Below are 15,859 nucleotides of genomic sequence, written 5' to 3' on the forward strand. Positions count from 1 at the left end.
AGTTTTCTCTTTCAGGTAATGGTTTTATGGTATATTTATGTACGACAGAGAGAATAAGAATCTAGCTGATGAACACTGTCGAGCATCTAACAGATAAAGATTGAAATGCTTTTCTGAGGATATTTTAATTTCAAATATCTGACTTTGGGGAACAATTATAACCAACACTAAAACTGGCTTGGCTTGGGTTCTTTAATATTCAAACAATGCAAAATAGAGAAGACAATGAACATATTTTAGATGCCAAACCACAGCTTGATATTGACCATTTTTTTCTCCATTCTATCACAAAAGTATGTTACTGATATTACATCTTAGAAATATGAAGCTTCAAATTATGAGTAAACTGAACAAAGCAAATAGCAGGCAGCAAACTCAGAGTCTGAAAAGTGAAGCCAAGTATCTTAGAAGTCCATGAGAAAATGACCCTACTTCTCACTTGATTTATTACCTCAGTCAACATTGTAAACACGAGTTTATGGTTTCAATCACTAGTTTCAATAAAAATGTCTTATTCAACATTAGTTTTTTTTACTTAGCTCCACCCTCTCGTGTTACTTCTGGTTCCAAAAACCAAGATGGCGACGGCCAAAATGCTAAACTCACGGCTTCAAAGCGGCAATTCACAAGCAAATGGGTGACGTCATGGGGACTACGTCCACTTCTTATAGTCTATGGTGAAGAGTTAGTTCAGTCTAATCATTATCTGTTCCAATTAGTTAAAGGAAGAGTTTGATGTTTTGGAATTTTGTTCCCCCGTTTCCAGTCTTTATGCTTAACTAAGATAATTGGCCGCAGGCTTCATATTTTCCGTATAAACATGAGTGGTATCAATCTTTTCATTGAACTGTTAGTAAGAAAGCAAAAAAAACATATTTCTCAAAATGCTGAACTACCATTCCTTTGAATTTGAGAGAATATGTAATATGTTATGAAAACCTAAAGAATCCATCGGTACCAACCATGTCATTCTAGCTTGTCGCAAAGGAGGATAAATAACGCCTCCAAATTTTGGCGAGAAACTAATTTACACGTCAATATTCACTCACATGCACTTATAATCACACTAAGGTATGTAAGCCCTCAGTATTCATCATATCATCAAAGCAAAAATAATATTTATTAGCTGCAAACCAGTGTTGTAGGGCACTAAAATCAGACCGCAAGGCTGATTCAATCTGTATTAGATTAGTTTTAGATGCGTATATTACTGTATCTTCCGCAAAAGGCTGAACGAAACATTCAGAACAAATCGATGGGAGGTCATTAATCAAAACGGAAAAAAGAAGTGGACAAAAGAGTTGAGCCTTGAGGTAGGCCTCGTTGTACTAACGGATCAGATTTGCTTCCTTGTATGACAACACATTGTTTTCTATCATGAAGACAGGAATTGAAACCAAGTAAAGCAATACACCACACTACATATAAGAGTCTGGACAGACATGGATGTAAACTGCAACTTGACTGGTTGGTGGAGGCATACAACCACAAGGTAGTAACTCTAGTCTATATTTTTCAGCTTTATTTTTCACAGTTTCGGTACAAATGAAAGAATTAAACGTGTTTGACATTGTATTTGCTGATGTAACTGAAAGCCACGATGACACCTACTCTGTTTCCTTTTCTTCCCCTTCAGCTTCAGAAGCTCTCTCTTCCCCTTTGCTTTGCCTTTTTCTAGGAACGTTCCAGACCTTGTTATTCTTATTGTATAGCTATACTGTCATTGTGAGCTTAAAACTACCAATAATAACATTAAACTAATAATATAACTCAGTTTTGTGGTAGGCCTACCACAATGTTGGCACCCTTGTTGGAGCTCATTTGAAATCCTCAAGGACAATATTAGGCATTTCTCAAACCCAAGAATGAAATGAACGGATTACTGTTATTTGGGAGAACGTTCTTGCTAGTTGTTCTTGGAAGTATGAACTGACTGCCGTTATTATAAATATGTGACATTTCAAATTTATTTGTAAATACAGTTGCAGCTATGATGTCCATTCACTATATGATATTATCACATCTGTCTTATTGTGCCACCTCCTGGTCACAGGCCTGCACTACAACAAAACAACAATAAAACAATAAAAATATATATTACAGTTGTGGGTCTGGCTTTCCTCTGCTGTCGTCTTATTGGTTGCAGTGGCCTGTGTGACTTCGGAGGAAGGACGGGTCTGCGACGCCCGGAAGCAATTGTGGAGCTTTGCAACTCCGAAGACGTTGGAGGGCAATTTCCATTTGCCATCAACTTTTTGTAAAACTGCCAATATTCAATACCTACACAGTTGATTTCTCACCTCAAAAATTCTCAGAAATGAATTTAGTGATGAAATAGCGTACAAAAATGCGGGTTACACACTGATATACAACTCCTGGCTCTTAATAGCGCTTTTCTAGTTTTCCGAGCACTCAAAGCGCTTTACACTACATGTCAGCATTCACCCATTCACACACACATTCATACACTGATGGCAGAGGCTGCCATGCAAGTTGCTTCAGTATCTAATCTAAATACTCATTCACACACGATGGGGGCAATTTGGGGTTAAGTGTCTTGCTCAAGGACAAATCGACACGTGACCCGGAGCAGCCGGGGATCGAATCACCAACCTTCCGATGGTCTACCGTCTGAGCCACAGCCGCCCACATTGTACATTGTGGGCTACTCAAAACAAAGGCCATTTCAAAATCTTACTAAACTATACATTTCTCAATAGTAATAATAATAATCTTTATTGTCCACAAATGTGGAAATATGCCTGCTGCTAAGTTGGTTAAAACACATCATAGTGTATCACAATAAATACAATAAATAGCACAATATGCAATAAATCACAGTGAATACAATAAATAGCACAGCATGTACAGTACAGACAACAATAACGGACATGGTCCCAGTGTGAATTGGGTTTATGAATAGAGTGCTCCAGGGATGATGTATTTTTGTAGGCCAACCAGGAAGTCAGCATCACCCTGGGTTCCCTCGACAAAAAAGCCAATTGGATTTTTCCATTGAGTTTTGGTTTATTGCAGAAAATAAGCTCTGTGGCAAACACACGTTTATGATACTTATACGTTTTGTCCGGCAAGATAAAACATACAGGTACATACATGAAATTTGACCTCTGCTTTTAACCCATTTAACAGGCATTAGCCCCATTTAACCTGCATTATGTGCAGTGGGGTAAAGGACACGTCGATGTGCAGAAAGTAGAAGCCAGGGATTGGAGCACTAACCTCCGATTCAGGGTCATCGGGGGGTCTGGAGCAGATCCCAGTTGACATTGGGTGACGGCCGAGAACACCATGGACAGGACAGGATGGAGGCAATTTAGTGTCAACAATTACCTGCATGTTTTTGGACTGTGGGACAAGCCAGATTCAAACCTGCGACCCTCTTGCTGTGAGGCAACAGAGGTCACTGCACCATCGTGCTGCCTCGTTTTCTTGTAATGTGCTTTTCTTTTTCTTTTTTTTAATTTTATTACTTTTTTAACTTTACATTTTTGTCTTTTTAGAAACATTTGGGATACAAACTGTGGAGACGAAAATGTAAAGTTTATTATTATTTATTTTTAATAGACAGGGTTCGTCCTCCGAGCATCATGACTGAGCTCAGTGCATTTCATGGTAAAATATTTTCACTTCTGAAATATTCAAAACAGAGTGACATGCATTGAGGAGATACAAGATGCATTGCAGAAAGATTACTGTCAACTATTGCCATGACATTTGGTTTAGATTTTGATGAGCACAGGAGAATGGGCATTTTATTTCACTCTTTTTAAATTCTATTTATATGTAGACATTTCCTTGTTTTTTTCTTTTATATATTGTCCTACTGCCTTTTATGTCTTAAATAAATAACTTTTAATTGCCATGTTGTTGAAAGGTGCTAAACAAATAAACTTGTTTTGTAAGATCAGTAAAGAGGCCACACTAATGATTAATAAAAATGGCTTGCCAGTAAATGTACTATTTCGTCATTGCTGAAACAGTTGGATAACAGATAAGATATCAAAGTCACATGTGTGTCGAATGGGATGTTGAAAATGAACAAGTCAACATTAAAAGCAGACAGAGGGATCACATCTATCAGAATTTAGATGACTGAGCGATCTTGAATCAACTTGGAAGATGAATTTCACCATTTTATTGATTGTTTTGCTGTTCAGCGACTTGATTTTGGCTCAAGATGTTGGTAATGCTAATGAAACAGAAATATCTATTGAAATACAGTCATGCAATCCTGACATGTGTGGTCTACTGAGAGAGTTTGGTGCAATGACAGAAAAACTCAGAGCTGTGGAAACCAGGCTGAAGGACAGTGAAACCCAGATTCTGGAAAGCTTAAAGCTGCATTAATCAATATCGTTGTTAACTTTGAATCAGATGTGCTATTGTGCTATACAGAACTATTACCCACCTTAGCAAGAGAGTTTTCTCTTTCAGGTAATGGTTTTATGGTATATTTATGTATGACAGAGAGAATCAGAATCTAGCAGATGAACACTGTCGAGCATCTAACAGATAAAGACTGAAATGCCTTTCTGAGGATATTTTAATTTCAAATATCTGACTTTGGGGAACAATTATAACCAACACTAAACCTGGCTTAGCTTGGGTTCTTTAATGTTCAAACAATGCAAAATAGAGAAGACAATGAACATATTTTAGATGCCAAACCACAGCTTGATATTGACCATTTTTTTCTCCATTCTATCACAAAAGTATGTTACTGATATTACATCTTAGAAATATGAAGCTTCAAATTATGAGTAAACTGAACAAAGCAAATAGCAGGCAGCAAACTCAGAGTCTGACACTACCCAGAAATTCACAAACACTAATGAACTTCTATCTTTTAAATATAAATGTCTATATCATTACATTTATCAGTGTCCATACTCACTCAGAAACTTGGTGGCAAAATGTTTACCCTGCACAGTCTCTCTTCTCCCAGCTAGCCAGGGCACTAGCATTAGCTAATTACTAATTAGTAGCCTAATTAGCAACACACCTCATGTTGATATGGGGATTTACTGACTGAAAACAACTACAAAACACGGCTTACTCTCCCGTTTTAACAGGTTACACACTGATATAAAACTCCTGGCTCTTAATTAACTGATATTCATCAAAGGTAACAGATTACAGAACTTATAATTATGAATATCTCTGTATTTCACCTGCTTCTCTTGCTCTCCTCCTGTCTGTGCCTCTTTTTAGTCCCACCTCCTCCAGGAACCAGGTAGGCTACAATACTCATCTCTGATTGGCCAATAACAAATTGACACCTGGCCACCCAATAAACACAGAGGGAAAATGACCTGAGAGATTCATGGGCTACTTAAAACAAAGGACATTTCAAAATCTTACTAAACTATACATTTCTCAATAGTAATAATAATAATCTTTATTGTCCACAAATGTGGAAATGTACCTGCTGCTTCACAAGTTGGTTAAAACACATCATAGTGTATCACAATAAATACAATAAATAGCACAATATGCAATAAATCACAGTGAATACATTAAATAGCACAGCATGACAGTACAAACAACAATAACGGACATGGTCCCAGTGTGAATTGGGTTTATGAATAGAGTGCTCCAGGGATGATGTATTTTTGTAGGCCAACCAGGAAGTCAGCATCACCCTGGGTTCCCTCGACAAAAAAGCCAATTGGATTTTTCCATTGAGTTTTGTATTATTGCAGAAAATAAGCTCTGTGGCAAACACACGTTTATGATACTTATACGTTTTGTCCAGCAAGATAAAACATACAGGTACATACATGAAATTTGACCTCTGCTTTTAACCCATTTAACAGGCATTAGCCCCATTTAACCTGCATTATGTGCAGTGGGGTAAAGGACACGTCGATGTGCAGAAAGTAGAAGCCAGGGATTGGAGCACTAACCTCGTGGTTAAAGAACAACCCACTCTATCCACTGAGCTACAGTCTGTTGCTCTAATTTTCCTGTAATCCATCGATTCATTATCTGTAACCGCTTATCCGATTCAGGGTCACGGGGGGTCTGGAGCAGATCCCAGTTGATATTGGGTGAAGGTGTCAACAATTACCTGTATGTTTTTGGACTGTGGGACAAGCCAGATTCGAACCTGCGACCCTCTTGCTGTGAGGCGACAAAGGCCATTGCACCATCGTGCTGCCTCGTTTTCTTGTAATGTGCTTTTCTTTTTAATTTTTTTAATTTTACTACTTTTTTAACTTTACATTTTCGTCTTTTTAGAAACATTTGGGATGCAAACTGTGGAGACAAAAATGTAAAGTTTATTATTATTTATTTTTAATAGACAGGGTTCGTCCTCTGAGGAACATGACTGAGCTCAGTGCATTTCATGGCAAAATATCTTCACTTCTGAAATATTCAAAACAGAGTGACATGCATTGAGGAGATACAAGATGCATTGCAGAAAGCTTACTGTCAACTATTGCCATGACATTTGGTTTAGATTTTGATGAGCACAGGAGAATGGGCATTTTATTCACTCTTTTTAAATTCTATTTATATGTATACATTGCCTTTTGTCCTACTGCCCCTTTATGTCTTTAATAAATCATTTTTAATTTCCATGTTGTTGAAAGGTGCTATACAAATAAACTTGTTTTGTAAGATCAGTGAAAAACTAAGAGGCCACATTAATGATTAATAAAATTGGTTTGCCAGTAAATGTACTATTTATTTGAGCAAGCTGGAACAGTTGGATAACAGAATAACAGAAAACAGATATGGGAAGTTAAAAATTAACAAGTCAGCATTAAAAGCAGCCATAGGGATCACATCTGTCAGACCTTAGATGACTGAGCGATCTTGAATCAACTTGGAAGATGAATTTCAACGTTTTAATGACTGTTTTGCTGTTCAGCGACTTGATTTTGGCTCAAGATGTTGGTAATGCTGCTGAAGTAAAAAAATCTATTGAAACACAGTCATGCAATCCTGACATGTGTGATCTACTGAGAGAGTTTGGTGCAATGACAGAAAAACTCAGAGCTGTGGAATCCCAGCTGAATGACAGTGAAACCCAGATTCTGGAATTGAAGAATAAAGGTAAAGTGAAATTTAAAATATTAAAAAAAGCATATTTTGTATTATATGATGGAATACACATGATGAATTGAATTAATTCAAAGTTCTCCAAACTAAACCACAAAATAGTAGTAATAATAATAACTTTATTTGTATAGCAAAGATGCAGCCCTTAAAAAAAGAAGATCAGATGAAAGTAAACAATAAAGAGCAATAGTGAGAGAAAAACAAAATCAAAAAACAGTTTGATCGCAATACAACAAAAGATTAACAATGATACCAAAACATTGATCCGAATTAAAGCCAAATGAAAAACATAGGCCTCCAATTCATTTAGAAAACAAATCTATGGGAGTTTGCTGTTCTAAGATCTAAGAGAGAGTGTTCCAAAATTTCAGGGTCATAAAAACAGAAAGCAGCCTCTCAAAATTTCTTGTGGGAGTTTTTGTGGGGACAGTCCCTGATATATGAAGGTGCTAGATTATGTCATGCTTTGTAGTTCAGTAAAAGGACTTTAAAATCAATTCTAAAAGATGCAGGTAGCCAGTGCAGTGATGCAAGCAGAGGGGTAATGTTATTTCTTTGTATTGTATTGGTCAAAGTCCTGGCTGCCACGTTCTGTAATATTCTTAAAGGCCTTGTAAAGGGATTTGTTTCTAAAAACATTATGAATGAAAATGAAAATTCAAGAGGGCATAACAGATGCCCTCTTGAATTCTCCCTCTCCCTCTCCTTTCCCTTAAGGTACTTATCGACTATCGGTCTCGTGACGGTATTTAGCCTTAGATGAAGTTTACCACGTGCTTTGGGCTGCATTCCAAAACAACCCGACTTCGAGAAGACCGGCCTCACACCGTCCACGGGCTGAACCTCGATCAGAAGGACTCAGGCCCCCCCGAGCGAAATCGGGCAAGCGGTCTTCCGTACGCTACATTTCCCCAATTCGCCCGTCGGACGGGGATTTGGCGCTGGGCTCTTCCCTCTTCGCTCGCCGCTACTGAGGGAATGCACCTTCCTCGCTTATGGGCGTGGTTTCAGCGCCTTCAGCAGACACGCCCCCAGCGTTTCATAGCAGAGAATACTGCTTATTTTTCCATGATTTTGAAAGCTAAATTTATATACTTGGCAATTTTTTTAATCATTCAAATTTAGCTGGATGGTGAGTAACACATTTTTCTGTGGTGTGACAAACCCAGAATGCATATTTATTTTTGCTTTACAAGGCGTGGAAAGACTTTTTAGGGAGACCATTACAAATATAATCCAAGCAGCTTGTAATAAAATCTCATGTTATTGTGACCACATACTGTATACTGTATATATATATATATGTTTTGTTTTACACAGAAAGTACCAAGGTGATTTTCAGTGCAGCAACAGGAGGAGGATTAAACAACATCGGACCGTTCAACACAGACACAACTTTAATCTACAGAACAGTGATATCAAACATTGGTAATGCCTACAGTCCATCCACAGGTAATACTCACAGTCACCTGCATGTTTAGTTCTGCATCAGTATTGCATGTGTGTGTGCAATATAATTTGTTGAGACAACTTCATTGATTGCAGCAAATAAATAAGTAAAATGAATAGGTTGTTGAGGCTTGGGGGCTGTAGTGTGTGCATGAGCATATTAATTCATTAGAAATTAACCTTAAAGGTGCAGTGTGTAGGATTTAGTGCCATCTAGCTGTGAGGTTGCAGATTGCAACCAACTGAATTCCCCTCCGCTCACTCTTTAATTTTCCAAACGTGAAAGTCTCTCTCTAGAGCCAGAGTTTAGTTTGTCCGTTCTGGGCTACTGTAGAAACATGGAGGAGCAACATGGCGGACTCCATGAAGAAAACCTGCTCCCTATGTAGATATGAAGGGCTCATTCTAAGCTAACGGAAACATAACTATTCTTAGTTTCAGTTGACAGTACACTAATGAAAACATAGTTATGAATATTATATTCCATTTCTGCCAATAGATCCCCCTTAATCCTACACACTGGTCCTTTAATGGTAACAAGACAACCGAACCCATCAATAAAAATAAAGTAAATAAAGTGCTAATGACTGCTGATGATTTGTGCTTTGACTTCTCAGTTTGTAAATTAAAAAAAGAAAAAAAATGTGACCGCCACCCTGTTGTTTCCACAGGTATCTTCGTTGCACCTGTTGCAGGTGTTTATTACTTCACCATCTTCTATCATGCTTCTGGAGAAAATTATGCACATCTGTTACTGTACAAGAACAATAATGTGACAGTCTGGACCAATGATCACAAGTCATCATTTGACACAGCTGATAATGGAGGAAACGCAGTGTTCCTGCAGCTGCAGCGTGGAGACCAGGTGTTTGTGCGCATGGCTGCAAATACAACGGTTTGGGGAACTGACTACGATACAACCTTCAGTGGTTTTCTAGTCACTCAAATGTGATGATCTGTACACTGTATATCTGTTCATTCCTGCTTGAATATGGATGTAAAAGTCTCAGATCACTACAGTAAATAATGTTAAAATCTGATGAATCAGAAGGCTGTTTCTCATAAAATAAAGATTCTGAAAATGAGATTGGTCTTCATTAATCATTGCTTCATTTAGTTCTTTATGCTGCAAAGCTGACAGTTTGGTTGGAAAATGAATGAAAAAAAGATGCCCCCAACACATGTTTACACAGAGAGAAATAAAAATGCAAACAGGAAGTAACAAGTGTTACAGTGATACAGTTCAGCTCAGTTGTTGTCCCTCTAACAGCAGGACCTGATGGTGGTTCAACAGTCCATAAAAAGTATGAAGTTATTTCACCGGCATTCAATCTAAGGAGATGGAAAAACTGTGTAGATTTGCAGAGGATCTGTATAGCACAATAGTACATGTGATTCAATGTTAACAACAAAAAGATTGATGAATTCAGCTTAAAGCCATTTATTTGACAATATAAAAAGCAAAACAAACAGGATTTTAATGCAGCTTCACAAAAATGTCACAGTAATGGAGAAAGTACATGGATATAAATGTGGGGGGCATTGAGTTTGACAGTAAGAGGATTATACAGAGTGACAAGACTGAAAATGTAAATCTCAGTAAAAATGTTTAATATAATACTATTATCGCTCAATGCATTATCATTCATGCATGGCACACATTATTTTAATCATGCTCATCTCACAAAATGTTATGATGAACAGGCTCAAACACGTAACAGAGAATATAACGTAGCTTAAAGGAACACTTCTCCCACAAAATGACCGATGACTCGCCTGCGCAAACTTGATTTTTTGTTTTCTTCAAGAATTCAAGTTAAAGAGGTCCAATTATGCTTTTGTGCTATTTTCCTTTCCTTTTGTATGTTATATAGTTTTTGTGTATATAAAAGGTCTGCAAAGTTACTGCCCAAAGTCCACCCTAAAAGGAGTTACTCTCCCCCACAGAAACACTGCTCCTGAACTGCCTGAAACGCCTCGCTTGAAGTCCCGCCTTTTCTTCCGTAACGTGGTGATGTCACCAAGAAACACATTTGCATAACGGCTAGTTTGGCTCGCCCTCAAACAAAGCTAGTTATAGCGGAGCTGGAGTGAAGGCCAAAGAGTTTGGTTAGGTTGACCAATCACAACAGAGTGGGCCAGCTGACCAATCAGAGCAGACTGGGCTTTTCAGGAAGGCGGGGCAGGAGCTCAAACAGAGCGTTTCAGACAGAGGGTGAAAAGAGGTGCTGCAGTCAGTTTGTGGGTAAAGTAAAAAAATCACATGTTTTTATTTGAGCAAAAAAGGCTTTATTTAGCTAAGATTGACAGAGGTTTTAGAGGTCAGGCAACTGCGATCCAAGGTATAGAAACCCTCCAAACACTTGGTCTGCTAGTCTGTTAGCCTCTGTAACGACGGGACTGCAGTGTCTAGCGCTTCTGTCTGGTCTTTGGCGGGTGTACTTCTCAAAATGGACAGGAAGGCAGCGGTTATCAATTGCATCACAAGCCACAATCACCTTTTTTCTGTTATTCCCCAGAAGTTGAACCTTGCAATTGTTGTCGACTTTGATGTCATATACCAGAATTCTTGAGTCACTGATGCATAAGTTACCTTGGCGACTAGATTTCAGCGGGCGGCCACGGCCATTACAGATCTGCTCGACACTTGCCTGATCCGAGCTCTCAAAGAAGGACTGCATACGTCTGTTGCAGAGTCCCTTCTTTCTTATGTACCTGTATGATGAGAACAATGTTTCACTGCAAAGTAAATGGCATTGATAAAGTACAACCTAGTGTCATGACACTTAGAAACCACTGGGTAAAAATAAAGCAGTAGTGGGATATTTAAAAAAACGACACAGTCGAAACAGAATTTCAAAAATGCTTTTAAAATACACATTATTGTAATGTATTATGTTGATCTAATTAGCGGCCATTTCACAAAGAACTCATTGATTTAACCCCATTAACTCACGTTTCCCAGGCAGAACTTGATTGTGTGTCAAAAGACTCCTGAAGGATGTGTCTCTGAACAAATCTGTTGTTCGCATTGTTGTCAACGTTCCTCAGACAAGGTTGATTGTTCCCATGAACAAGGGCAAGAGTGAATGTGACGGTGATCAGGAGAACGATGTTCATCTTGTCTACAGTGGGAGAAATAATGCGATTTTTGAGCATGTTAATTTGTTGTTCAAATACAATATACTTTGTACTAATATACTTAACACCCACTAAGTGCAAAATAAAAGTCTCTGGTGAATGAATCAGTATTGTCACGATGGTTTTAATTTTTGGAAATGATAACATTTCAATATTTTATACACAGACTTTATGGCTTTGTATAATGTCACTTCAAATTTAAATATTTCAATAAAATCTCATACCCCCTTATTGTCAATCTACCTAGGAAAGCCATCCATCCTCTGAATGCTCTAGGTCTCTAGTTTGTGGCTGTAAAGTTGTTAAAGCTGTGATTATCCTAGAGGTCACCACAGGTCATTTTATACATTGAGGTCACATTTAAAAAAATGGTCTCACTACAATGAAATGGCTCCTATGGGGACTAACATCATCACACATGAATACAGTTGGGTTCATTGGATCCACAAGAGTCTCAGCTTTACAGTGATACCCAATTTATGTAATTCCAAGTCTGTTTATGGACCCCAGTATGCAGAAATATTCATACACACCATTTTTAGAATAAGCTAAAGTAACACATTTATACTGCATGCATAAAACTGCATGTGATATCATAAAGTGGGCATGTCTGTAAAGGGGAGACTCGTGGGTACCCATAGAACCCATTTTCATTCACATATATTGAGGTCAGAGGTCAAGGGACCCCTTTGAAAATGGCCATGAGTTTTTCATCGCCAAAATGCATGCAAGATTGGAGCGTTATTTAACCTCCTTCCCAACAAGCTAGTATGACATGGTTGGTACCAATGGGTTCCTTAGGTTTCTAGTTTCATATGATGACAGGATCTTCACTCTAGCTTTAAAACTGATCCCGCTACAACCTCCAAAAGATCAATTACGTTAATGCATTAAAGAAATTATTGGCGTTAAAATGATTTTGCGTTACCTTTGACAGCCCTAGTATAAATCTATACATTACAACTGTTGCAACTTATATACACAGTTTGATTAAAAATGTATATGGTTCTAAATGTCTAAATGCACAGTCCTGACAAAAAATAATAATTGTTCTTTGTCGGTTCATCTTTCGTTGCTGTTAGATGTTTTTGTTATTAAAGTGTCTTCATAGTATCTGTCCGTCTTGGAGTCTCCATTTGGGTCCGTCCTGCCTGCCTGTCCTGCTCCCTGCATCATGACACATGAGTTTTCACTCATATAGGTCTCAGACCACAGTATAAACCATAAAGAGACATAAAGCATATTAAATCACATAGCGGAAGTTGGATTCAAGGACACAAAGTTTCACTTCATGTGAGAAACTGAAAGTTGTGGCTTAAGAGGAACTGTTTACTGTCTCCTTAGACCAAATATGGTCAGCTTAGCTGAGTTCTCAGACTTCCTCGAAACCACAATGCTGACTTCTGGCATTGGTGGTTTCAATTTTACACTAATGTTGAAGAGTATCCCTGTTCATTTGCCACTAAAATCCTGTTCAGCTTGTTTTCTAAAGCTCGTACTTTTTCTCTCATGGCACCAAGCTCTCTCAGGAGATAACACACGTCAAAATTCTGTTGTAGCTGCATTGGAAATGCCTTTAATATAAATTTTTTTTTGCAATCTAGCTTGTTAGCTAGCTAGTTTTTCCTCGCCAAAATGTAGCCTTACTTTGAAGCATTATTTAGCCTCCCCCAAGCCAGCATAACATGGTTGGCACCAACAGATTATTTAGTTTTTTTCTAGTTTCATATGATGCCTTCACTCTAGTTCTAGTTCTCTAAAACTGAACCTGCTACAGCCTCTGAAAGACAGTAACGTCGGTCGGGATCGCGGTCAGAGGGTTAAGGAAAGTCTGTATTTTTCAAATTTGTTTTATTCAAAATGTATTGAACTATTTTATTTGCCATTCGTTTATTTACAGTGTAATGCCCCTCCATTTTTTTCATCTGTATTGTTTTTATTACTTTTATATTGTGTCACTATTTTATGTCTTACTTTTGTTTTTCATTATGAAGCACTTTGCGACATCTGATTCTAAAATGTTGCTCTATGAATAAACTTGAATTTACTTTACTTACTTTGTCAGTAGGAAGACTGATAATGCACAAAGTTAGTCTATTAGTTAAGTCATAAAAAGGGACAAAAAATGATTCTAATAATATATTAAAACAATGAATTTTTGTTAGTGATGAAGAGGTTTTCTCACCTGCTCTGATCAGTCAGCCTCTGTACTGTAAATGTTGCTGTGTTTAGTCTGGAGGAGGATCAATACCAACTGATGTTTAATTCTGATAGAAGTCCAACAATATTTATCCCCTTTTAAACCTCCTCTTGTCTTGTGAACATTTGATCACAACCAATCATTTTAGCCCAAAGATATTACCAGCCAATTAAAATACTGCAAACTTACTTTTCACCATATATGTCTATGATCGTTACTGGATAAGGTAATGTGCATGTACTTGTCAACACAATCCCACTGTTACATGTATTTCTGCAGAATGAGGAAGAGCATGAAAATGAGGAAGGGCACTGTTGTTTGGCAGATCCTGTACGTGTGAAGAAAATGCTGAGGCCCTTGAAAATTCATGCAAGAAATACCGCACATGACCTACACAGAAAAAGACAGACAATCTGTAAATATAACCGCTACGTGCATGCAGTATTCAATGGTGGGCTGTTGATGGTCAACAACAGCTGTACTATTTATGCAATGATATTACATGCTGTAATACTAACACTGGATTCACGAAATATACAGTTTATATTGTAAATGTATTAAATGACAACGGGAACACGTATAATAAACAGTATATATGATAATAGTATTGATCAACACATATCTGTTTTATTTTTTTGATTCATTTCATTTCTCTCAACAAACCAACAGTAATTTCATAATAAATTGATTTAATTTCCGTGGTCACCAAGTCACTGTGGGTGAGACTTGGTAAGACACAAGGACAAGCTGGGGCTCTTGTAAGTACATGACTGCATAATTAGTAGTCCATCCAGGTTTTTTTTGTGCCTCCAAAACAAGCTACACATAAGGGCTGTCAATCGATTCAAATATTTAATCCCGATTAATAGCATGATCGTCCATAGTTAATCACAAATTAATCACACATTTTTTATCTGTTCAAAATGTACCTTAAAGGGAGATCTGTCAAATGTAATACTCTTATCAACATGGGAGTTTGCAAATGTGCTGCTTCATGCAAATATATGTATATATTTATTATTGGAAATCAATTAACAACACAAAACTATGACAGATATTGTTCATAAACCCTCCCAGGTACTGAATTTAGCATAAACAATATGCTCAAATCAGAACATGGCAAACTGAAGCCCAACAGACAACAACAGCTGTCAGTGTGTCAGTGTGCTGACTTGACTATGACTTTCACCGAACTGAATGTGATTATCATAAAGTGGGCATGTCTGTAAAGCGAAGACTTGTGCGTACCCAGAGAACCCATTTTTATTCACATATCTTGAGGTCAGAGGTCAAGGAACCCCATTGAAAATGGCCATGACAGTTTTTCCTCGTCAAAATACCTTACTTTGGAGCGTTATTCAGCCTCCTCCAAGCCATCATAACATGGTTGGCAGCATCAGATTCCTCAGGTTTTCTAGTTTCATATGATACCTTCACTCTAGTTCTAAAACTGAACCCGATAAAGCCTCTGAAAGACAGTGAAGTCAGTCCTCGCCAAACTTTAGCACAAGTTTGGAGTATTACTTTGCCTCCTTTGTGATGAGCCAGTATGACATGGTTGGTAGCAATGGATTCTTTAGGTGTTCTAGTTTCATGTCATGATGTATCTTAACTTTAGCTTTAAAACTGAGCCTGCTACAACCTCCAGAATATCGATGGCGTTAATGCGCAACCTCACATCGTCAGGTGCATTACCACCACCATCTGGACCGGAGTGGGGCCGACCCTGATTTTAGATGTAGCCTGGGTAAACAAAGGTGGATTGCAATGAGATTTGTGATGTGGCAAATGGAGATTCATATATGTGGCTAATAGTAAACAAGGGATAATTAAATCTCCTCTATTTTTATCTGGATACAAGACACATGGAATGACAAGTGTAAATGGGGCCTTTCCTTTCCTGAAACACAAAGTGAAACAGAGGTTTGATGAGGGACATGTGAGGAGGATCAGGTGACCGACAACTTTGAGAGCAACCGG

At 37.9% G+C, this 15,859-nt stretch overlaps 1 protein-coding gene across 3 annotated transcripts in view; it reads left to right on the top strand.

Annotated features, from left to right (window-relative positions):
• The window catches only part of LOC119481382 (cerebellin-1-like), a 33,263-nt gene extending 23,681 nt beyond the window's left edge, over positions 1 to 9,582 (top strand). The window contains exons 1-4 of one of the 3 annotated variants that reach the window (XM_037758247.1): positions 4,110 to 4,341; positions 7,062 to 7,083; positions 8,410 to 8,541; positions 9,210 to 9,582. In XM_037758247.1, the coding sequence (XP_037614175.1) occupies positions 4,141 to 4,341; positions 7,062 to 7,083; positions 8,410 to 8,541; positions 9,210 to 9,490 (636 nt within the window). In that variant the 5' untranslated portion in view covers positions 4,110 to 4,140 and the 3' untranslated portion in view covers positions 9,491 to 9,582. Of the gene's footprint in view, positions 1 to 4,109; positions 4,342 to 6,814; positions 7,084 to 8,409; positions 8,542 to 9,209 lie in introns of those variants that run through there. The other 2 variants (XM_037758246.1, XM_037758244.1) reach the window with 2 other exon arrangements.
• The last annotated feature ends 6,277 nt before the right edge of the window (positions 9,583 to 15,859 follow it).

The sequence above is a fragment of the Sebastes umbrosus genome, chromosome 22, assembly GCF_015220745.1.
Source record: "Sebastes umbrosus isolate fSebUmb1 chromosome 22, fSebUmb1.pri, whole genome shotgun sequence".
NCBI lineage: Eukaryota > Metazoa > Chordata > Actinopteri > Perciformes > Sebastidae > Sebastes > Sebastes umbrosus.